Below are 25,551 nucleotides of genomic sequence, written 5' to 3'. Positions count from 1 at the left end.
CTTGAACTCCTGGCCTAAAGTGATCCACCAGCCTCAGCTTCCCAAAGTGTTGGGATTACAGGTGTGAGCCACCATGCCCAGCCCTGTAGTATCTTAACTATTCAGTCCTCGAATCTAGTCCTAGACTGAGTCATTTTATTCCAACAAAAGAATTCTGAATATAGTCTATAAAAAATCTTCTAAGAGCTGGGCGCGGTGGCTCAAGCCTGTAATCCCAGCACTTTGGGAGGCCGAGGTGGGTGGATCACGAGGTCAAGAGATCGAGACCATCCTGGTTAACATGGTGAAACCCTGTCTCTACTAAAAATACAAAAAATTAGCTGGGCATGGTGGTGCGTGCCTGTAATCCCAGCTACTCGGGAGGCTGAGGCAGGAGAATTGCCTGAGCCCAGGAGGCAGAGGTTGCGGTGAGCCGAGATCGCGCCATTGCACTCCAGCCTGGGTAACAACAGCGAAACTCCATCTCAAAAAATAAAAATAAAAAAATAAAATAAAAATAAAAAATCATCTAAGAAAATGCCAGCTACCACAGAATGGTTATGCTCTAGCAAAGGAAGTAAGTCAGTATTCAGGTAAATGGAAATTCTATTATCTAACAGAACACAGACTGACCTCTAACATTCTCTTAGCTCATCTTTGATACACTGTCCAGGACTCTTTCTCCAATTGTTTTGGAGTTTTTTGGGGAGGTGGGAGAATGGGGTCTTGCTATATTGTCCAGGCTGGTCTCAAACATCTGGGCTAAAGTGATCCTCCCACCTCAGCCTTCTGAGTAGCTGGAATTACAGCATAAGCCACCATGCCTGGCTTCCTTCAACTACTTTGTCTGCGCCTTCTCAGTTTTGGCAAAATTCTTTGGGTTTCTTGCCCACATGTTAATAACAACCATAAAATGCAGAGCTCAAGGAAATATCCCTGCATCAGAAAAATATATTTGAGATTATCTTAAATGCATTTCCTTTCCAATTTTTGTTTTGTTTTTGAGACAGGGTCTCACTCTGTTGACCAGGTTGGAGTGCAGTGGCTCCATCATAACTCACTGCATCCCATGTAGCTAGGAATACAGGCACATGCTATGACACCTAGCTAATTTTTATTTTTTTGAGATGGAGTCTCGCTCTATCGCCAGGCTGGAGTGCAGTGGGGCGATCTTGGCTCACTGCAAGCCTCTACCTCTTGGGTTCAAGCGATTCTCCTACCTCAGCCTCCTAAGTAGCTGGGACAACAGGTGCTCGCCACAAAACACCCAGCTAATTTTTGTATTTTTAGTAGAGACAGGGTTTCACCATGTTGGACAGGATGGTCTAGATCTCTTGACCTTGTGATCTGCCTGCCTCGGCCTCCCAAAGTACTGGGATTACAAGTGTGAGCCACCATGCCCGGCAGCACCCAGCTAATTTTTTTTATGTTTTGTACAGATTGAGTCTTACTCTGTTATCCAAGCTGGTCTCGAACTCCTGGCCTCAAGCAATCTTCCCACCTTGGCCTCCCAAAATGATGGCATTACAAGTGTGAGCCACTGTGCCCAGTCCTCCAATAACTTCTTTTTCTTCTTCTTTTGTTTTTTAAAGATGGAATCTCACTCTGTTGCCCAGGCTGGAGTGCAGTGGTGTGATCTCAGCTCACTGTAACCTCTGCCTCCCGGGTTCAAGCGATTCTCCTGCCCCAGCCTCCTGAGTAGTTGGGATTAGTTTTTGTAGAGGCGGAGTTTCACCATGTTGGCCAGGCTGGTCTTGAACTCCTAACCTCAGGTGATCCACCCACCTCGGCCTCCCAAAGTGCTGGATTATAGGGGTGAGCCACCACACCCAGCCCCCAATGACTTCTTGACATTTTATTATCCATCTTTAATTTATCAGATCCCATCAACTAGGGCAGTAATGCCAACAAATATTTGAAAACTAACTGCAGTTTCCAAAGTGGCATTTATACAATAGCCTCTTAAGGCCGGGCAGCTATCAGCATTACCACCTTATTTTAAAGCTGTGAAAAGGAAGGTGACATGCAACAGCTAGTGGGGCCTCTGTCTATTGCTTTTGTCTCCAATGTTGCCCAAACACTCACCCCTCAACAGGCCGCTTCATCATCATCTGGGGAACTTATTAAAAACCTATGTTCTTGGGACTCACCCCAGACCTAATTAATCAGAAGCTCTGAGGGTGGGGCCTGGGAATGTCACACTTAATCAGCACCCTCAGTGATGCTGAGAAGCTGGGCTCAAAAACCACCACTAAAAGGTAGGTCAAAAAAGGTGGGTGTAACCAGGCACAATGGCTCACACCTGTAATCCCAGCACTTCGAGGGGCTGAGGTGGGCAAACTGCTTGAGCTCAGGAGTTCAAGAACAGCTTGGGCAACATGGCAAAACCTTGTCTCTAAAAAACTTTTTTAAAAATTAGCCTGGAGTGGTGGCAAGTGCCTGTAAGTCCCAGCTACTTAGGAGGCTGAGGTGGGAGAACTGATCACTTGAACCCAGGAGGTTGAGGCTGTGGTAAGCTGTGATGGAGCCACCACACTCCAGCTTGGGTGACAGAGCAAGAGCCTGTGTCAAAAAAAAAAAAAGGTGGACACACCTCTACTAACCACCCCTAAACCTTGACCACATTCTGGCGGCATGTCAAGGCTTGTCAGGACAGAAAGATGGAGAAAGATATTGGGTGAACTGATCACCGAGAGGACAAGCAACTGTACACATGCAGCGTGGAAATATCTGCCCCTTTGTTACAAGGACCTCTAAGTTCTGTCACATGAAAAACGTCTGTTCTCTGCCCTCGTACTTACTTGGTCAGGACAATGGAGACTGCATCGTTGAGAATACTTTCTCCAAAGACCAGCATGTTGAGCACCGGGTCCACATGAAGTGCATTGAAAATAGCAATAGTGGCCACTGGATCAACAGCTGATATTAGGGAGCCAAACGCAAAACTGTAAGAGACAGAGGGAAGGGGAGATTCTGTAATGCGTTGTCACTTGGTCCGCATATTAAAGCATTAAAGTCAAAGGCCACATTTAACAGAAGGCAATACTACACACTAGAGCTGAACTATAGAAAGTAGTGTACTTTTTCCCATTTATATACTGTTGACATTGTGGATGGAGTGTGAAAGGCCCACTCTAAATTAAGTTGTTAGGAATTGCCTGGTTTCCTACTGTCAGCACAGAGACTCGACTTTAACCAGTGATTACCAGTGATGGAGATTTTTGCTTAGATCTATTTATTATACACCGCCCAGTCCCACGGATCAGAGCAGCTGGAGCCAAACAGCTCAAAAGCTCCTGTGTCTGACGTCTGCTCTGCCCCTTGCCACCAGGCCCTTGGAGTGCTATCTGTGACCAAACCCAGCCTGTACTCAGATTTGTAACATCCAAGAAAGTGTCAAAATCCAGTAGCAACCCTAGTGTACTTTGGGGGTGAGTGGTGTGGACAGCAGTAAAAACACTGAGGCCAGTGACCTCCCTGACAGTCCCCGTGAAGATCTTCTCACCCCGGAAGATATGTGCTGATTATTTAAAATGTTTCAGGCATGGAGGCTAGTAACAGCAACCTACCACGGCCGGCATTGTTCTAAGCACTTCACACATGGTGACTCAACAATCCAGACAGTGACCATGTGTGAGAGTGCTACTACTGCCCCCATGACAGAGGAGAACACTGCAGGACAACAGGATGATGAAGTAACTTGTCCGAGGTCACTCAGCTAACAAGTGGCAGAGCCCGGCTATCTGCCCAGAGTTGGTGTTGCTACCCCAAACGGTAGATGCAGCAATACCAAGAGATGAAGGCAAATTCAGACAACAGCAAGTGTGACACAGGAAATCAATTGAGGTGACATGACAAGGTGGGGTAGGGGGTGTAGGTGTGGAAGCCACTTAGATTGGGGGGTCTGGAGAGGCCTCTCTGAAGAGATGACCCACGTAAGCAAGAACCTGCGTGGTAAGAAGCAGCTCGCCAGGCCAGAAGCTGTAGGCAGAATGACAGCAAGTGACCCCTGAGGTGGGAGCAAGCCTGCTGCCTGAGGAACAGAGGAAGGTGCATGTGGTGGCGGGGGTGAGGCGAGTGGCAGCACCACAGGAGGCTGGCGAGGAAGGCAAGACCAGCTCCCCCAGAGGGCCTTGTGGGCCACATGAGCCTGGACGGTTAACTGTCACTGCCCGCTGGTGATTTTCCCACAAGTCTCTGTGCCATGCCTGGTGTGATTTCTTTCTAGGGCAGCAGAATGGGTGGGTCTGCCCCATTCCACAACACCAGCCAAAACATGGAGCCCCAATGGCCAGCTTGTGTCAGTCATTAGCCAGACACGCCTGCCCTGAGCTTCCCACCCTCACCAAGCCTGGGTCTGGAGGGAAGAGGACGCTTGGTCTGGGCAGCCTTTGATGGGTGATCTTTTGGCTGCAGGGTCAGGAAGAGGAGAGCTGACTGAGGAAATGGCTGGCTGCCTTGCCAGGTACAGGTCTCCTTATAAGTCAATCATTTGACCTCTGGTTTCCACGGTAGCTGCCTGTGAATGTGATTCATGTGCATTAATCCAGAGCACCTCCGGATCCTAGGCTGAGGATTCAGTTCCCAGACTTTGCCTGCCCTCACAGAGGTCATCACAGGTTTGTGAGCTCCAAGGGAGTGGATGCTGAATTTTCATCGTAGGTGAATTCCCAGGGTCTGTACTGGACATGACCCAGAGACACCTGCAGAAGACAAGTAGGCATGCAGGCAGGAAGAAGGAAGGGAAGGTAACTCCACCAAACAAGTGTCCATCTGGGAGACTCTCTTTTGTTGATAGCTGGTCCCCAGGCCCTTGCACCACAACCCAGACACAGAGCTTCTGGTTGCTTTTTTATTCTCACTCTCATCAACCGCAGCCACATCACCAGAGGCAGTGAAGGAAGGAGGATGATGTCTAAAAAGTGTATCCTAGGACAGGCACAGTGGCTCACGCCTGTAATCTCAACACTTTGGGAGGCTGAGATGGAAGGATGGCTTGGGCTCAGGCGTTTAGGACCAGCCCAGGCAATACAGAGAGAACCCTATCCCTCCACACACAAAAATTATCTGCAAGTGGTGGCGCACACCTGTAGTCTGAGGTACTCGGGAGGCTGAGGCAGGAGGATGGCTTGAGCTCAGGAGTTTGAGGCTACAGCAAGCTGTGATCATGCCCCTACACACCAGCCTCGGTGAAGCTCAGGCCCACCACAGACTCCCAGGTTCCCTGTGCTGCGCCTCTCCTACCCCTGCAGGATACGCTTTTTATTTTTTAAAAATCTGCTTATGGGTATTCACTGCACAATGCTTCACTTTTTCTGTATGTTTAAAATTTTTCATAAGAAAAGGCTGGGGCAACATTCATCTTAAGTAAGCCAACTGATGTCTCATGTCTCCCTAAAATGTATAAAATCACTCTGACCATTGTGGGCACACGTCACTGGGACCTCCTGAGGCTGTGTCATGGGTGGGTGTCCTCAACCTTGGCAAAATAAACTTTCTAAATTAACTGAAAAGAAACAAAACAAACAAAAGGTTGGGGAAAATGCTTTGTATAAACTATGTAACACATTTAGTATGCTTGGAAATCTAAATTGAGGCAGAATTTTTTTGTTTGTTTGTTTTTTGAGATGGAGTCTTGCTCTGTCTCCCAGGCTGGAGTACAATGGCATGATCTCGGCTCACTGCAACCTTCACCTCCAGGGTTCAAGCAATTCTCCTGCCTCAGCCTCCCGAGTAGCTGGGATTACAGGCGCCAACCACCACGCCCAGCTAATTTTTGTCTTTTTAGTAGAGATGGGGTTTTGCCATGTTGGCTAGGCTGGTCTCAACTCCTGACCTCAGGCAATCCACCTGTCTCGCCCTCCCAAAGTGCTGGGATTACAGGCCTGAGCCACCACACCTGGCCAAGGCAGAGTATTTCTGGTCTCGATCTCTTGATCTTGTGATCCACCCACCTCAGCCTCCCCTAAAGTGCTGGAACTACACGCTTGAGCCACCGCGCCTGGGCCAAGGCAGAGTATTTCTGACAGTGAAGATGAAAAGTCTGAAATACAAACTGCTGAATCACTGAGAGGTCTGTATTGAAAGAGGGTCATTTAACCTGTCAGCTGTTCCACTTTGCATCTTCAGGACCTCATCTTTTAAAGGCCAGAAGCCAGAGGTTCAATTTAAAAATGTATTTTCTTTAATTCCATAACCCCAAAAGATAGCAACATCAACAAAATGAAAAAGAAATGGACTAAGGTAGTGAAATAATTCAGGATCTCCAAGAGTGAAATCTCTCTCCAGCAAGGTATCACTAGAACAAAGCAGAACGTGTGCGGCAAAGGTATTTTCATGTTTTCTACAGGTTGCAAAAGGTGGTCTGTGGCTTTCACAGAAAGTTATCCAGCATTGTCTGGATCTCTAAGCAGTTGCTCCCAAAATGGGTTGAAGGTTTGAGTACTGTGATACCTTCCTTTACTGGGCATTTCTTTTCATTTGCAAAGTACCTACAAAACACAGGACATCAGTTCTGCTTTGTTTCCAGCTGCCACAAAATAGGAATGTGGCTTTCGCTACTTGTTTATGTATCAAAACTGTCTTACAACAAAAGCTCCAAAATTGATGTCCTGGGCTGGGGTGGGTGGTGAGCGGAGGTGGAAATAGAATTGGACTTGTTATCAGAGACACAGTTCCCATGAAAAGGGTTCCCAGATTCTAGTCCCAAGTTGCTAAACTGCTGCTAAATCCTGAAAGCTCTGAGTGACCCTACGGCAAGGAGCTGGGGACAAACTTGTGGCCCTGCTGCCCAGCTCCCTAGCCATGCCACAAGACCAAACCAGGTGCCGGTGGTAAATTCAGACACACTGAGCAAGGCTACGTACTCTCAGAAGGGGGAACCCAGACTACACTCTGCGTGGGCACTTTTTCAGCACTAGATCTGGTACCTTCTGAGAGACAACTGCCTCAACCTACTGAGGCTGCTTCTCACTATGCAATTCTGGGAATTCTTGGATGGGGCTCATGGGAAGTGCTCACGGGAGTGACTTCGGATGGAGGGGCTTTCTACAATATCCACAATAGAGGTCTTGGCCCTGCTTCCCCCATCCCAGGCTTGGTGGGAATCTCAGAGGAAAGTTTCTCCCTCACTCCCCACTCCGTCCATAATCTATCAAGGAGACAACTTTTTGTTATGGCGACTGAAAAGTCTTGGAAATAATAAGAACACAATGGTAAGGTGTTTGTATGCAAATGGGCAGGGCAGTTAGCTGAGCAGAGTTACCCCCTCCAAAGCTTAAACTAAATCATTCCAATCAGCAGTGCCCGACTAGGGAGCTTCAAAAATCTTTAGTATAGTTTTGATTCATTTCAGAGATACAAATTAACTCAGACTAAGATTCTACAGCAGAAATCCTTACCAAAACTAAATATACAGAGAGAAAATAGAACAGTACCACACCCAGGAAGCAATGTGGAGAAAATGTGCCCCTGTGTGAAAAGCAGTCACATGGGTGTTACAATATGAAGGATTTACCTGTCTGTCATGTTGAGTTTAGAGATTACATCAGCCTGTAAAATAAAACATACAAACACACAGACACACAAAAAAAACCCTGGAGAACAGCCAAGAAGATTTAAATGTCCATTAGTGCTTTATTAAAACTAATAAGGACATTAATCTTCAGTTCCCAAACCACTTGAAAAATAAAGAAGGCTCCTAAGTTTTTGTTGAAGTATGCATTCCATCAGCATGCAACAAAAGTATGGAAAAGAATGCTATATTTGTCAAGCCCAATTAACTGCAGTTTCCTTAAGTTTATTCTTACTTAATACTAGAAGCTGAGCAATAAAGAAAGCTGCATGACAGACAGATTTATTCTGGTGCCATCGAAGCAGCAATATAGGCGAAAATCCAATGGAATGGGCTTTGGCTATCGAGAGAAGAAAACAGCTGACATGTGTTAAATAAATCTGCCTGTCACCCAGACACCTGACCCTCAACTCAGTTTTCAGAACTGGGACAGGCAAACTTTCTGCAACTGACAATAAAGGAAAAGATGTGACATGCGTGGACATGCATAATGCAAAACTACAGATACTACCTTCCTAGGGATGTTTGGTCTACATTAATTTGAATTAATTTGAAGTCTAAAGTAGAGAACACCCAACTGATACCACTGGGACGTGGTTTAGTAATTGTGGAAAATCCAGACTATATAATTCTACAGGTAGACAGCTTAGAATTGAGTGAACAGATTCAGAATCATCTTTGATTTTAGTATTTCTCCAATGCCAGCAGAAAAGCACGTTTGATTTTAAAATGCAAATTTTTATTAAAAAACAGCATTCAACCCAATTTGGTCTACCTGACAACACAACTGTCTGAAGTTCTTGATGGCATCTATTAGGCTTTATTTTTAGGTATTCCAGTTTAAGGCAGCATTGGTTTGCAAATAAAATCAAATACTATGGTGGGGGAGGGGAGTATAGAAAAGCTTTACTAAATTCCAGATACCAAAGTTCTGGGGGACACGTTGAAACAATTTAGCCTCTACTGTGCCTCATACGAAGCTAGGATTTCCTTCCAGAAGGAATTTACCCTAAGGATGAAACCCAGGCTCCACTAAGTGGCCCCATTTTACCTTCCCATTTCCCAGCACTAGCTCTAAGAATGTAAGACTTTCAAAGTATTCCAAAGATGATCTTCTTACCTGACCCAGAAAATAAATTCCTCCACCTACTACAAAAGCAGAGATTGCCGTCCCAAACACAGCAAACAGGGTGATGGAACCAATATTTTGAAAAAAGTTACCCTGTTTGAAAGAGCAGAAATCAGGGAAATGATTAGAAAGCCAGTCCTGTCAGTGAAGGCATGGCCTGCACACCTTGCCCTCCTTGCAGACTTGATTCTTGGTAAAAGGCACCGCTGCCCACCCTGCGTGGCAAGCTGGGAGTCTGGGAGTCTTCTTGCACCACACTCCCCCCACCTACTGCAGTGTCCCCTCACTCATATCATCTTTCACCTGGATCACTGCACAGTTTCGCACAAGTCACCTCAACACCTCCAAGTCCCTTTCCCTCCACGATCCAGTACTTCCAGAATGATCTTCACAAAAGACAAATCTGATGGTGCTGCCTTCACCTGGACCCCTGCTTCCACTTAAATTGCAGCTAGGCCAGGCACAGTGGCTCCCGCCTGTAATCACAGCACTTTGGGAGGCCGAGACGGGCGGATCACGAGGTCAAGAGATAGAGACCATCCTGGCCAACATGGTGAAACCCTGTCTCTACTAAAAATACAGAAAAATTAGCTGGGCGTGGTGGTGTGCACCTGTAGTTGCAGCTACTCAGGAGGCTGAGGCAGGATAATTGCTTGAACCTGGGAGGCGCAAGTTGCAGTGAGCTGAGATCGAGCCACTGCATTCCAGCCTGGTACCTGGTGACAGAGCAAGACTCTGTCTAAAAAAAAAAAAAAAAATGCAGCTAGTCCCCACCCTGGATGACTCGACCCCTGAGGAGGCTCTGGGCTCATCTGGGACCAGGTTCACCTTTGTTCTCTGGGCTCCAGTCCCACTGGTGGCTTCTAGCAGGTTGTGCTCCCTCTTTGCTTGTTAAGCTTTCATCATCCCGAGATCTCAGGTCATTTCACCTCTTCCCGATCCCTAAGCCAGCTCCCAGCTCAGATCCTAGTCTATGCTCTCAGGGCACAGTCACCCTCTCTTGTTGCCATTGACAAGGCTGCAACTTTGCTCTTATTTATGTAATTGATGTCTGACCTTCCCATGAGGTTGCAGGCTCTGGGCAATGACCACATCTGTGCACAACACAGTCCCTGACATAACGCCCATCAGATGGAGGATGCCCAACAGACAGGCACCGAAGGAATTAACTGTTTCACATCTAAGGCCCAAAGTCCACAGAATTAGGATATCAAGATACACTATCACAGAGTGCTTTTTCCTGGCCAGCTCTGTTAAACAATTTTACTTCACTCTATTAGTATCATCATTAACAGATGACAGATAAAATGTTTCCATCTGTACTTCACAGCATTTAAATATTCAAGTCCAAACAGTATGGTAACATCTTTCAAATTTCCATAAAATTAAGGAAATTAAGCTATTTATTATAATCCTATGGACTCCATTTAGGAGCTACCAAGAGGCTTTGATCACCCCCAATTGTGGCTGTGAACAAGAATCTTGTTTTTAGCTCAGAAACTGCCAACCAGGGACATCAGGACCTGGCATTTTAAAGCTCTCTTGTGAAAGAGTGTCCTCAGCTAAACACTAACTGCCCCCACTACACCTACCTCCTGGAAGTTTCTTTGCAATTTTGACTTGGCTGCCTATAATCTGACATTCAATTCCTTTGTTTAGCATATCAATCTTTACTGCACAAAGAATTTTAAAATAACTCAAGGCAAACACAATGATTTAGTTTTTCAAAAAAAAGGGCTTTCAATCTCGGCCGGGCGCGGTGGCTCAAGCTTGTAATCCCAGCACTTTGGGAGGCCGAGGCGGGTGGATCACGAGGTCGAGAGATCGAGACCATCCTGGTCAATATGGTGAAACCCCGTCTCTACTAAAAATACAAAAAATTAGCTGGGCATGGTGGCACGTGCCTGTAATCCCAGCTACTCAGGAGGCTGAGGCAGGAGAATTGCTTGAACCCAGGAGGCGGAGGTTGCGGTGAGCCGAGATCGCGCCATTGCACTCCAGCCTGGGTAACAAGAGCGAAACTCCATCTCAAAAAAAAAAAAAAAAAAAAAAAAAAACAGATTAATCAGCCGGGCGCGGTGGCTCAAGCCTGTAATCCCAGCACTTTGGGAGGCCGAGGCAGGTGGATCACAAGGTCAAGAGATCGAGACCATCTTGGTCAACAAGGTGAAACCCCGTCTCTACTAAAAATACAAAAAATTAGCTGGGCATGGTGGCTCGTGCCTGTAATCCCAGCTACTTAGGAGGCTGAGACAGGAGAATTGCCTGAACCCAGGAGGCGGAGGTTGCGGTGAGCCGAGACAGCGCCATTGCACTCCAGCCTGGGTAACAAGAGCGAAACTCCGTCTCAAAAAAAAAAAAAAAAAAAAAAAAAAACAGATTATCAGTTTTGACCTGTGCAGAGAGCTAATGTTGATATAATTTATATAGTTAATATTAATCTGGTTCCTGAACATTTACCCAAATTCAAGTTATCACACCACAAGAACTTCCCTCTGCTACATAAAGCAAATTTATCTGCTTCTTTTAGACATAATTAACACCCTATTATTTGCGTAATACTTACAATTTAAAGAACCAGTAGCTGCCTAGCTAATGCATATCAACTGATGATAATCTTACTGAAATTTGTATTCCAGGTCCAAATTTACATTAGCAAGTATCACAATATTAAAATAAAACATTCAAAGTTTATTTCCTATCATCTTTGGGGGAGGATAGAAAGCAGACAAAAGTTTCAGAATTGGCATTTCATCATCCTATCAGTCCCTTTCACATAAATTGTCACATTTTCTGCTGGAAAGTAATCTTCAACAAAATGTTTTTCTAAGAAACTACTACTTTGCTCAAATTTTGCACAAGTTTATCTCCCTTCCCTCCCCTGCAAAAAAATAGAAAATAAAAACTTCACATGCTCAAATAGTCAAAATCAAGTCAATTTCCTCAGCATGTTTTGAAATATTTCATAATCTGCTTACAGTTAAGATTTGTTTACAAAGTAAAAGAAGGAAAGACATGGTGACCTTCAACTTAATGTTTCCTTGTTTCTTTTTTTAAAATTATCTGATGTCAGTAACAGTTTGTAAGACTTGTGAATATTTTTTACACTAAACTTCCTTTTCAGCTGGGTGTGGTGGTGCATGCCTGTAATTCCCGCACTTTAGGAGGCCAAGGAGGGCAGATCACAAGGTTCTCAAGAATTCAAGACCAGCCTGGCTAATATGGTGAAACCCCGTCTCTATTAAAAATACAAAAATTAGCCAGACATGGTGGCACATGCCTGTAGTCCCACATACTCGTGAGGCTGAGGCAGGAAAACTGCTTGAACCCAGGAGATGGAAGTTGCGGTGAGCCAAGATCACGCTCTTGCATTCCAGCCTGGGCTACAAAAGTGAAACTCTGTCTCAAAAAAAAAGAATAAAAATAAAATAAAATAAATAACTTCCTTTTCACTTTTTCTTTGGATAGATGCACAATAAAATTATGACTTTAAAAAACATCTGGACTGAACATTTTAATATATTTTTGTTTTAGTACAGAAAAATTAAAGACTTAATTTCCTTGTTTTACCAAAAATTTCTAGACAAATCTAACTCATTTAAAAAAATTATTTGTTTATTTATACCATGTCAACAACAAGTTAAGCTTATTTTTATTTATTTATTTTTAAGACAAAGTCTCCCTCTATCACCCAAGCTGGAGTGCAGTGGCACAATCTCAGCTTACTGCAAGCTCTACCTCCAAGGTTCATGTGATTCTCATGCCTCAGCCTCTAGAGTAGCTAGAATTACAGGCATGCACAACCACGCCTGGCTAATTTTTGTATTTTTGGTAGAGATGGGGTTTTGCCATGTTGGCCAGGCTACTCTTGAACTCCTGACCTCAAGTGATCTACCCACCTTGGCCTCCCAAAGTGCTGGGATTACAGACATGAGCCACTGCCTGAACATATTAAGTTTAATAAGTTATTATTACTACTACTGGTGGTAATATTGTTATTAACAATAGATAACATTTTTATCATTAATAACAACAAGAAGCAGCACTCTATTTATTTAGTGTGGTGAGTGGTGATCTACCTACATTCTTTCATCTAATGTAAATCTCAAAGCATCCTGGGAGGTAGAGTTTTAGGGTTTTTAACTTTACCAAAAAGAAACCTGTAGAGGGCAGCACATGATTAGCCCTGTGTTGTGTCTCTCTAGCTTTCCTCTCTCCAAGGGCTGCCCTAAAGTTTCAAATCTTCACAATTAAAAAAAAAACCATAACATTCACAAAAGAGCTGTTGTATTATTAACATTAGGTTTTTTTTTTGTTTTTTTTTTTGGGAGGGGTGAAGTTTCTCTCTTGTTGCCCAGGCTGGCATGCAATGGTGCGATCTCAGCTCACTGCAACTTCCATCTCCTGGGTTCAAGCAATTCTCCTGCCCCAGCCTCCCCAGTAGCTGGGATTACAGGCATGTGCCAGCTGGCCTGGCTAATTTTTTATTTTTAGTAGGGATGGGGTTTCTCCATGTTGGTCAGGCTGGTCTTGAACTCCTGATCTCATGTGATCTGGCTGCCCTGGCCTCCCAAAGTGCTGGGTTAATAGACATGAGCCACAGCACCCAGCCAATACTCGTACTTTAAGTTGAATCACTTTATTTTAAAACTGAAATACATTATGTTTAAAAAAAACTCATAGACAAGGAAAAAAACTCACATAAACAGGCTTAAAACTGAAAAGCTCCTGCCCAGGCAGAAAGACTCACACTGGGGAACTGGGTGTGGTGGCTCACACCTGTAATCCCAGCACTCTGGGAGGCTGACGTGGATGGATCACTTGAGGTCAGGAGTTTGAGACCAGCCTGGCCAACATGGTGAAACCCCGTCTCTACAAAAAATACAAAAATTAGCTGGGTGTGGTGGTGCGCACCTGTAATCTCTGCTACTCAGGAGGCTGAGGCAGGAGAATCTCTTGAATCCACGAGGCAGAGGTTGCAGTGAACCAAGATTATGCCACTGCACTCCAGCCTGGACAACAGAGCAAGACTCCATCTCAAAATAAATAAATAAATACTCATACTGGGAGTTGCAAGGCAAAGGCCATCAAGGCCAAGCCAAAGCAGAGAAGTGGGCAGGGGCCACCGCCACTGCTTGCCAGGGCAAGGAGGCAAGAATTGGTGGGGCAACTGTGGGACCAGGCAAGGAAGGATGGGGCTCCAGCCTGAGAAGCTAGACCAGGGAGTGGGCAAGAGGAGACAAGAGACTGGGGGAGGAAGGATAATATCAAGCTGGGATCTGACACCAGGGGAGGGCACTGAGAGGGAGACAAGGAAGGATGGATGGGCCTGAGGAGGTTAGAAAGGCCCCAGTGGGGCAGCTGAAAGAAGCAAAAGCCCTGGGGCACATGTCCCCGGCATCCCAGGACACAGTCTATCCTCTTTACATGTATCAGTCTGTGTCCAATAAGACGAGTCAATGCATCATTTGTGCACCACTTAACATCACTTCAGCCATCTTCCTGGGTAAGGCACATGTTTACAGAAAACACAGGCTCAGTGAGCCACCCTGCCTGAAACCATTCAAGCAGCCAACTGATCACGTCTGCTCCTCTCCAGAAGTCAGGCACTGTAGTCCAGCTTCCATTGAGCACACTCAAGAAGGAGCAGAGCTGCTGCTGCTGCTAAATTAACACCCAAGCTTTTAAGGAACTTGCCTGACAACATGAGAAACCCCTCAGACCAAAGCACCAATGTGTGCCAGAGTCTCACCTTGTGTAATGAATATCCAGACTCAAAGATAATAGGGGGAAGCAGGAGGAGGAAAAACATGTTTGGACGAAACATTTCTTCTTCCTGTAAATAGAAAATGGGTATCTTAAGAGGCATGAAATTTATGTAAGTAAGAAATAAATTCATCAATAAAGAGCCAAAATAATTCTCCTCTCAGGGCCTGGTATAGTAGAAACGTATACTATTTAAATAACTACTTGACAATAAAATCTAGCAGAATGAGAGGTCCCCCCCACACTAAAAAAAAAAACTGCATTTTATTATTATTATTATTATTATTATTTTGAGACAGTCTTGCTCTGTTGCCCAGGCTACAGTGCAGTGGTGCAATCACAGCTCCCTGCAGCTTCAACCTCCGGGGCTCAAGTGATCCTCTCATTTAGCCTCCTGAGGAGCTGAGACTATGCGTTCGCACCACCACTCTAAGCTAATTTTTTTTCTTTTCTTTTTGTTTGTAGATACAAGGTCCCATTGTGTTGCCCAGTCTAGTTAAACTCCTAGCCTCAAGCAATCCTCCCAACCCAAGCTTCCAAAAGCTAGGAGATTACAGGCATGGACAAGGATTTTAAAGGTGACTGGTAAAAAGAAATAGCACAACAAACTGCTTCCAAACACACAGTAGTATGTTTTTTATTCCTTAGTAGAGAAAGAAAATTAATCTGAATATAGAACATTTCAATTCTGGTTGCATACTTTCAAAACAAGTCCACAAATTGGAATCCTCCAGGAAAAAAGTACAGTAATGGTAAGTCCTAAAACAATCCACTCAGAGGAACAGTAAATCCTACATATGGTTAAAATAGCTCTGTCTTCTTTCTGTTTGTCACAGACAACTCTGCCATTTTCCGAAGTCTGATATGATGAAACAGTCCCCGGTGGATGCTCTTTGGACTTGGGATTTGGCTGGAAAGACAGCCCCTTACCATGTATGTGTCTTGCTCTAAAAGAACGCCTGAGGCTGGGTAATTTACAAATGAATAATATTTATTTGGCTCATGATTCTGCTGTCTGGGAAAGTTCAAGACTGGGTATCTGGTAAGAACCTTCGGCTGCTTCCACTCAGGGAGGAAGAGAAGGGGAGCCAGAGTGTGCAGAGATTCATGGCAAGAGAGGAAGCGGGGGGCAGGGAGGCAGGACCAGGCTCTTTTTAACAATCAGCTGTATAGGGAACTAACAGAGTAAGAACTCACCCACCACCCAGCACCCAGCAAGAGCATCAGTCTCTCCATAAGGGTCCGCCCCCATGACCCAAACACCTCCAACACTAGGATCAAATTTCAACATGAGGTTTGGGGAGACAAACACCCAAACCACAGCACCATGCTTCCAGACTTGAATATTAAATGCCATTAGGAAAGATGTTTCTAGAATATAACCAGCCATCTTTGGAGGGGTGAAACAATAACAATTTCATTTTCTATATTATTAATATATCTCTCTAGTTGTTGGTAGAATTTGGGGAAAATATTTATTGGTCCTCAAGCCCAAAATGGTTATGTGTAATACACAGTCTATTTAAACATGCAAAATCAGGCCCGGTATAGTGGCTCACACCTTTAATTCAGCACTTTGAGAGGCTCAGGTGGGCAGATCACGTGAGGTCGGGAGTTCGATACCAGTCTGACCAACATGGAGAAACCCCATCTCTCCTAAAAACACAAAATTAGCTGAGCGTGGTGGTGCATGCCTATAATCTCAGCTACTTGGGAGGCTGAGGCAGGAGAATTGCTTGAACCCAGGAGGCAGAGGTTGCAGTGAGCCAAGATCGCGCCATTGCACTTCAGCCTGGGCAACAAGAGCAAAACTCCATCTCAGAAAAAAAAAAAAAAAACAAAATCAGGCCCTTTTTCATATGAATATTTTCCCATGTCACAATTTTGACGGTCTAATTTCCTGTCAAAACCCCTATTCCAAAGAATGCCTAAATGTATTCCTACAAATGTACAGCTGTTACCATAAAGACTAAAAAATATTCAAAAAAGGCTCAAAATAGAAGCAAATGATGACTTCTGAAATGCCTTATTAAGTTTAAAAATAGCAGCATGTACAACAAGCTCATGATTCAGACTGGGACTGTGTGAAAAAAAATGGGCCAAGCTCTGGGTTTTATGGGGCAACCTATTCCCAGGATCTGTGCAGCAGGACCACTATATACAGCCTTTTGCAGGTACAAAACTAATCTCTCCTGGGAAAAAGGAGAATCTAACTACAATGGGGTTACACAGTGTACCCCAACCCCCACCCCAATTCATGTCTACCAGGAACCTCAGAATGTGACCTTATTTGGAAACAGAATCTCTGTAGATCTAATGAAGGTAAGGATCTAGATGACATCACACTAGATAAGGGAAAGCCAAATGCAGCAAACGTTGACTTGTAAGAGACAGAACAAGGCACACAGAGAAGAAGCCCATGTGAGCACAGAGACAGGACTGATGCAGCCACAAGCCAAGGAAAACCTGGGCCACCAGAAGCTGGAAGACACAATGAAGAATTCTTTTTCTAGAGTCTTTGAAGGGAACCTGGTCCTACTGATACCTTGACTTCTCACTTCCGGCCTCCAGCACTGTGAGAAAACAAATCTTTGTTGTTTTAAGCCACTCAGTTTGTGGTAATTTGTTACTGCAGCCCTTATGAATACACCGCCTTTCAGGAAATAGTGTTGAAGCTCCTCTTGTCAATGACGCCCCCAAAATGGTCTGAGGTGGTTTTAGGTGGCACTTGAGCAATGTGTGTCAAATACCACTGACCTCATGGATTGAAAGTCAGCCCCTTTTGATTATTTCTTCAGTCCCAAATAAATCAAACATCTTAGGATGGCAATACCGCCTCTAAGGGCTCTCTCCAACGTGCTGATCTCCCTTGACAGAGAGCAGCTTCAGCTGCCCTGATGCTTCAGCAGGCATCTGTACTAACTTCATTTTTATCATGTTTACAAAACAATATTAGTTTCTGAATTAAAATAGTACTAATGTTGCCTTGAAAATAAATATGGCCAGGCACAGTGGCTCATGCCTGTAATCCCAACACTTTGGGAAGTCAAGGAAGATAGATCACAAAGTCAGGACTTGGAGACCAGCCTGGCCAACCTGGTGAAACCCTGTCTCTACTAAAAATACAATAATTAGCCGGGAGTGGTGGCAGGCTCCTGTAATCCTAGCTACTCAGGAGACTGAGGCAGGAAAATTGCTTGAACCCAGGAGGTGGAGGTTGCAGTGAGCTGAGACCATGCCATTGCACTCCAGCCTGGGCAACGCAGTGACTGTCCCCAGCCCTCCTGCCCCCGGCAAAAAAAAAAAAAAAAAAAAGTATATAGGACAGGCGGGGTGGTTCACGCCTATAATCCTAACACTTCGGGAGGCCAAGGCAGGAAGAGCGCGTGAGCTTAGGAGTTCAAGATCAGCCTGGGCAGCATAGTGACATCCCATCTCTACAAAAAAAAATTTTTTTTTTTTTTAAGATGGGGTTTCACCATGATGGCCAGGCTAGTTTTGAACTCTTGACCTCAGGTGATCCACCCACCTCGGCCTCCCAAAGTGCTAGGATTACAGGTGTGAGCCACCGCACCCAGACAATTTTTTTTTTTTTTTTTTTTTTGAGACAGAGACTCATTCTATCGCCCAGGCTGGAGTGTAGTGGCACAATCCAGGCTCACTGCAACCTCTGCCACCTGGGTTCAAGTGATTCTCCTGCCTCAGCCTCCTGAGTAGCTGGGATTACAGGCACACCCCACCCCGTCTGGCTAATTTTTTGTATTTTTTTAGTAGAGACAGGGTTTTACCATGCTAGCCAGGCTGGTCTTGAACTCCTGATCTTGTGATCCACCCGTCTTGGCCTCCCAAAGTGCAGGGATTACAGGCATGAGCTACCACGCCCAGCCACAAAAAATTTTTTTAAAAATTAGCCACAGCCAGGCACAGTGGCTCATGCCTGTAATCCCAGCACTTTGGGAGGCCAAAGCATGTGGATCACTTGAGGTCAGGAGTTTGAGACCAACCTGGCTAACATGGTGAAACGCTGCCTCTACTAAAAATACAAAAATTAGCCAGGTATGGTGGTGCACGTCTGTTCTGCCCACACTCAGGAGGCTGAGACAGGGGAATTATTTGAACCCGGGAGGCGGAGGGTGCATTGAGCTGAGATTGCACCACTGCACTCCAGCCTGGGCTGGACTGTCTCAAGCAAGACTCTGTCTCAAATAAATTAAATAAATAAATAAAATATGTATAGAGAGAATATAAATGCGTATATGTATTTACAATTAAAAAGCAAGTTGATAGAAAAATATTAAGCACATGATAATACAAATAGAAGGCAGACCCAGCAGGTCAGTTTGGAAGCAGAACTTCATGGAAAGAAACCAACAGCTACTGTTTTTCTGACTTCCCACTGCTCCCTGCCCATCTGGTTTCCAGACAGGTGTCCTGCTTCCCACTCTGACTCTCTACAAATGCAGGCTCCTCCAGGAAGCCTGCCCCAACTTTCTTTCTTTTTTTTTTTTTTTTTTTTAGAGACAGCTCTGTTGCCCAGGCTGGATTGCAGTGGTACAATTATAACTAACTGCAGCCTCAAACTCCTAGGCTCAAGCAATCCTCCTGCCTCAGCCTTCCAAGTAGTTGGGACCACAGGCACGTGCCAACATCCCCAATACTGCCTTTTTCTGAAGTCAAGCACTGGTTGTCTGGATGACACTTTAGGCACTTAATCACATCCATCACCTAACTTTGGTTTCACGATCTGTACTATTAAATACATTCTATTATATCTTTGTAACATCTATTGGAAAATAAATTCGGTAACACTGATGCATATAAAACTAGAAGTGAAAGATCACCTCCCACTGCTTAGAGCAGAGGTCACAAGCAAAGATTTCTTGGGGCTACACTGCATGACTTGGGAGATGAGCCCCTGCTCACTGGCTCTGATCACTGCTGGACCTAGTATTAAGAGAGCTTCCACTTTTCCAAGAGAAGCTAGAAGTTCCAGATTTTATGTAAAATTTCCAGAATTTTATATGGACTGGTAATATTTTAAAATCTAACTTTTTTTTTGAGACAGAGTCTCACTCTGTCACCCAGACTGGAGTGCAGTGGCTCAATCTTGGCTCGCTGCAACCTCTGCCTCCCAGGTTTAAATAATTCTCATGCCTCAGCCTCCCAAGTAGCTGGGACTAGAGGTGCATGCCACCATGCCCAGCTAATTTTTTGTTATTTTTAGTAGAGATGGGGTTTCACCATGTTGGCCAGGCCAGTCTCGAACTCCTGAACTCAGGTGATCCGCCCAACTTGGCCTCTCGAAGTGCTGGGATTACAGGCATCAGCCACCGCACCCAGCCAAAATCTAACAATTTTTAAGTGTTTTGAAGTCAATTTAAATTTTGATCAACTGCATTTTTATTTTTTATTTTTTTCTATTTTTGTAGAGACGGGGTTTCCCCACGTTGCCCAGGCTGGCCTTGAGCTCCTGAGCTCAGGTGATCCACACATCTCGGTCTCCCAAAGTGCTGGGATTGCAAGCATGAGCCACCACGCCCAATCTTGATCAACTGATTTTTAAATCAGATCAAACAAAATGGGTTAGTGGGCAAAATCTACACATCAGGCTATATCCAGTCTAGGAGTAGAGAAAGGCTCTCCAGTCAGTACTGACCCACTCTTAGAGTGGTTAAATGTAACCAAGTCACAGGAAGGCAGAGATCCCACATGTAATGTGCTCCAGTGAGGCCTCCACAGCCAAGGTGTGTCCTATCACTATTCGGAGCTCAAAATACATTTTGAAAATTTATTTAATATATAAAATATTTCATTACTACCATTTATTTTTTTATTTTTTATTTTTTTTTTTTTTGAGACGGAGTTTCGCTCTCGTTACCCAGGCTGGAGTGCAATGGCGTGATCTCGGCTCACCGCAACCTCCGCCTCCTGAGCTCAGGTAATTCTCCTGCCTCAGCCTCCTGAGTAGCTGGAATTACAAGCACGCGCCACCATGCCCAGCTAATGTTTTGTATTTTTAGTAGAGACGGGGTTTCACCATGTTGACCAGGATGGTCTCGATCTCTTGACCTCATGATCCGCCCGCCTCGGCCTCCCAAAGTGCTGGGATTACAGGCGTGAGCCACCGCACCCGGCCTCATTACTACCATTTATAACAGCTTCAAATTGTGTTTTACGTTACACTGTAAGGTTTGTCTTGCTAATTTTATACTCTACAGTTTCACAGGTAAATTAATCCTAGCACCTAGGAGCTGCATCAAAGTAGGAAGGGCTCAAATGTGATCAATTTTAGCCATCTAATTATTTATTATTTTGAAATGAATCTTATTTACCTCTACAAAATCAATTTTGTAGCATACTTGCTAATCTTGCCCTACTCAACATGGATGCTCAAGTTGAAGTTGAATTTCCAGTTTCAATGAGTCCATCATCCCGAGGATGACGCTCATACTCTAATAACCTCTGCATAAACACAAGGGTATGTGTATCAGGAAACCGAGGACAGTGTGGTATGGTGGAGAGAACACTGCATGTTCAGGCTGGGGGATTTGGACACAAGACTCCACTCAGCTACTTTCTTTCCAGCTCTGTGACACTGAATACATCCCAATCTCCCTGAATGTCACTTTTTACATCTGTAAAAACAGGGTGATGAAATTACAATACTCAGTCAATCCACCTCACATGACTATCATGAGGATAATACGAGCTACAATACGTGAAGTACTGTGTCTCAAAGTACTGGACAAGTATGTTTTATTATCCTCAGCTGTCAAAATGGAATTGGGAGCAATAAACAGTATTTAATGTTTAATGCTAATTAGAGAATTTTCCTGCCTCATAAAGTAGGTTAGTCTAGGATTGTAAAAATGCAAGTAAAATAACAAAAAAAAATGACATTGGTGCTCCCACGCTGACTTGAAACAGTATGAGATTTATGCTTTTGCAAAAACTTAGATAAAAAGGCATCAACTGTATCTAATAAAATCTTAAAAAATTAATGGGATATATAATTACATAAACAACTCCACTGATAGCCAAGTAATTACAAAAAAGTCAGCATAACCATCACTGTTAACTAAAATTAAGAACAACTAAAAACTGCGATTACATTAAAAACAAACAGTTGGGCAAACCTACCTTCCAGTTCGCCAGTTTTTTAAACTCTATGATTTTTATAACTGCTCCCATGAGAATACCTACAAGAGAAAATGTAAACTTTAACATAAATTTAAGATATGAGAAAGATTACTCAGTTTTATTATTCTAGAGAAACTAAATATGACCAATAATGTATCTAAATGGCTTTTACAGAGTTCTGCAAGTTTTATGCATGCAAACATAAGAATAGTTAAGTTAGCCGGGCATGGTGGCTCAAGCCTGTAATCCCAGCACTTTGGGAGGCCGAGGCGGGTGGATCACGAGGTCGAGAGATCGAGACCATCCTGGTCAACATGGTGAAACCCCGTCTCTACTAAAAATACAAAAAATTAGCTGGGCATGGTGGCGCGTGCCTGTAATCCCAGCTACTCAGGAGGCTGAGGCAGGAGAATTGCCTGAACCCAGGAGGCGGAGGTCGCGGTGAGCCGAGATCGCGCCATTGCACTCCACCCTGGTTAAGAGGCCGGGCGCGGTGGCTCACGCCTATAATCCCAGCACTTTGGGAGGCTGAGGTGGGCGGACCATGAGGTCAAGAGATCGAGACCATCCTGGTCAACCTGGTGAAACCCCGTCTCTACTAAAAACACAAAAAATTAGCTGGGCATGGTGGTGCGTGCCTGTAATCCCAGCTACTCAGGAGGCTGAGGCAGGAGAATTGCCTGAACCCAGGAGGCGGAGGTTGCGGTGAGCCGAGATCGTGCCGTTGCACTCCAGCCTGGTTAACAAGAGCGAAACTCCGTCTCAAAAAAAAAAAAGAATAGTAAGTTAGAGTTAAGTTTTGAGTCACATGAATTTCTCGCTCACATCTCAGGCAAACACACTAAAATAAAGTACAAAAGTCAGACAGTTGGGGAAGTAAAGCATTTTTAAAGCAAGACCCAAGGATACTCTGGCTGGGGAAGATTTATCACCTGTCATTTTTACTATATCCACCCATTTTCAATGGGAAATGGCAAGAGTTTACAAACTAAGTTTGCCGAGTACTGTTTATTTTCATCATTTTCAAAAAAGAATTCACAATCACTTTCTCAGACTCAAATAGCAGCTCCATATCGAATATTTAGTTAGAAAAACACAAATGCTGAAAATAACCTAAAGTAAAAGTTCTGTGAAATTCCTGGAAGAAAACAGACCTAAGTTCAGGCTTGTTTCCATAAAGCTGACAGGCTCATCACTCTCATAAAGCAGCTACCAAAAATAATTCTCAAAGCAGCAGCATGGGTACAATTTATGATTTCTCTGCTACTCCCCAGATAAATGACTCTTCACCCTGCTGGTTCACCAGAATCACCATGGGAACTTTTTATAAAATAAAGATGCCCAAGAAGAACTCCAGACCTACTAAATCACAATTTCGGGTAGGAGGTGACACAAAGCAAGCCTGCAGGCCCCTGCCATGGATGCTTCAAAATGAAGACTTCCCTTTCCCATGGAGGAAGGAGCTCCGCCATGAACCAGAGAAGACTGAAGCCCAGCTTACTGGGTGCGGTAGGAGAAAGTATCAGAACAAGAAGTTGAGCAGGAAAAGGACATGTACTAACATGACCTCCTTGAGTCAGTAGTCTGAGGTGAACAGCGGAGATAAGTTCATTTTAACTTTATAAACCTTCATGCTATTGGAACTGTTATAAAGTATTAAAAATAATAAAATTATTTTGAAAAAGAGAAAGGACCCAAGACAAAATAAAACTGAGCTATAAACGGAGTCAATGAATATACGTTTACTTGCCAGGGGGCACGAAGCATGGATTCTAACCCATCAACCCATCTCCTGCTACAGATCCCATGTTCTTATTTTTTTCAGATTGTAATTACATTTTAATTACAATACCTACAAGAGAAAATGTAAACTTCAACATGAATTTAAGATATGAGAAACATTATTCCGGTTTATTATGCTAGAGAAACTGAATATTAGCCAAATAGCACATAAATACTATTTATGTACTTTTTATTAGCCAAATAGTACATAAACACTATGTAAAATGTCATAAATAAAACAAAAGCCCCTTTAGATCATACCCTACTTCCACCACCATCTTCATTCTCTCTCTTCCTGGCCCAAGGTAACAAACTATCTTGGAAAGTTTGAGAAATATTATGTCAAGCCCTTCTCTCTCCTCTTATATACATATATATATTTAACTGAACAGTTCTGGTATGCATATGTAAGTATATGCATGGCACACCTGTGTGTATTTATTTATATAAAATGTATGGAAATGTATCATCCTACTATTTGCTATTTTGCTCAGTGTTAAGTCTTAGAGATCTAGTCAGGGATTATTATGAATAGATTTGCTTCACTCCTGTTAACAGCTTGGCAGCATAGTATAAAAACTCCACAGAACTGGCTGGGCATGGTGGCTCACTCCTGTAATCCCAGCACTTTGGGAGGCCAAGGCAGGTGGACCAACTGAGGTCAGGAGTTCAACACCAGCCTGGCCGACATAGTGAAACACCACCTCTACTAAAAATACAAAAAATTAGCTGGGGGTGGTGGTGGGAGCCTGTAATCCCAGCTACTCAGGAGGCTGAGGCAGGAGAATCACTTGAACCCAGGAGGCGGAGGTTGCAGTGAGCCGATATTGTGCCATTGCACTCCAGCCTGGGCAACAAGAGAGAAACTCTGTCTCAAACAAGCAAACAAAAAACAAAACAACAAAAAAAAATGCCACAGAACCAGGCGCAGTAAGACCTGCTTACATCCTAACTACTCAGGAAGCTGAGGCAGAGGGATCGCTTGAGCCCAGGAGTTCAAGACTGCAGTATACCATGACAGTGCCGATAAACAGCCATTGTACTCCAGCCTGTGCATCATAGCAAGACCCCATCCCTGTCTTAAAAAAAAAAGAAAAAGAAGAAATAAGGGAGGAGCGGGGAGAAAAAAAGCCACAAACTGAATAGATATTTCTGACCAGGCACAGTAGCTCACACATCTAATGAGGAGGGGGAAGCGGGGGGAGTAGAGGGAAGGGGAGCAGGGAAAGGAGGAGGAGGAGGAGGAGAAGAAAAAAAGCCACAAACTGAATAGATATTTCTGACCAGGCACAGTAGCTTACACATGTAATTCCAGCACTTTGGAAAGCTGAGGAGGGAGGAGGATTACTTGGACCCAAGAGTTCGAAACCAGCCTAAGCATCATAGGGAAACTCCGTCTCTACAAAAAAAATTAAAAATTAGCTAAGGGCCAGGCGTGGTGGCTCAAGCCTGTAATCCCAGCACTTCAGGAGACTAAGACAGGCGAATCATCTGAGGTTAGGTGTTTAAGACCAGCATGGCCAACATGGTAAAACCCTGGTCTCTTAGTACTAAAAATACCAAAATTAGCTGGGCATGGTGGTGGTGCCTGTAATCCCAGCTACTCTGGAAGCTGAGGCAAGACAGTCACTTGAACCTGAGAGGTACAAGTTGCAGTGAGCTGAGACTGAACTACTGCATTCCAGCCAGGGTGACAGAGTGAGACTCTGTCTCAAAAAAAAAAAAAAAAAAAAAATAGCTGTCTGGTCCGAGTGCAGTGGTGTTTACAACTAATTGATCACAACCAGTTACAGATTTCTTTACTCTTTCTCCACTCCCACTGCTTCACTTGACTAGCCTTAAAAAATAATAAATTAAAAAAAAAAAAAAAACTATGTATGGTTGTCTACACCTGTAGTCCAGTTGTGGGAGGCTGAAGTGGCTGCAACGCTTAAGCCTAGGAGGCGGAGCCTACAGTAAGCTGTGATTGTGCCACTACATTCCAGCTTGGGTAACAGAGTGAAACTTTGTTTTAAAATATATATAAAAAAGAAAAAAATTAGCCAGATGTGGTGACATGTGCTTGCAGTCCTACTCAGGTAGCTGAGACGGGAAGACGGCTTGAGGCCAGGAGGTGGAAGCTTGCAGTGAGCTGTAATCATACCAATGCACTCCAGCCTGGGTGACAGAGCAAGACCCTTGA

The 25,551-nt window shown here is 44.2% G+C and overlaps 1 protein-coding gene across 2 annotated transcripts in view; it reads right to left on the bottom strand.

The window, feature by feature from the left end:
• Positions 1-25,551, bottom strand: part of SLC9A8 (solute carrier family 9 member A8) — an 85,298-nt gene that overhangs the window by 31,560 nt on the left and 28,187 nt on the right. For both annotated transcript variants that reach the window (XM_003932560.4, XM_010343112.3), the window contains exons 4-8: positions 21,588-21,646; positions 14,434-14,517; positions 8,673-8,774; positions 7,496-7,530; positions 2,781-2,924 (exon numbers count right to left, since the gene is read on the bottom strand). In XM_003932560.4, the coding sequence (XP_003932609.1) occupies positions 2,781-2,924; positions 7,496-7,530; positions 8,673-8,774; positions 14,434-14,517; positions 21,588-21,646 (424 nt within the window). The remainder of the gene's footprint in view (positions 1-2,780; positions 2,925-7,495; positions 7,531-8,672; positions 8,775-14,433; positions 14,518-21,587; positions 21,647-25,551) is intronic.

This window comes from Saimiri boliviensis, chromosome 9, assembly GCF_048565385.1.
Source record: "Saimiri boliviensis isolate mSaiBol1 chromosome 9, mSaiBol1.pri, whole genome shotgun sequence".
NCBI classification, from domain to species: Eukaryota; Metazoa; Chordata; class Mammalia; order Primates; family Cebidae; genus Saimiri; species Saimiri boliviensis.
This window is presented reverse-complemented; position numbering and strand designations above follow the sequence as displayed.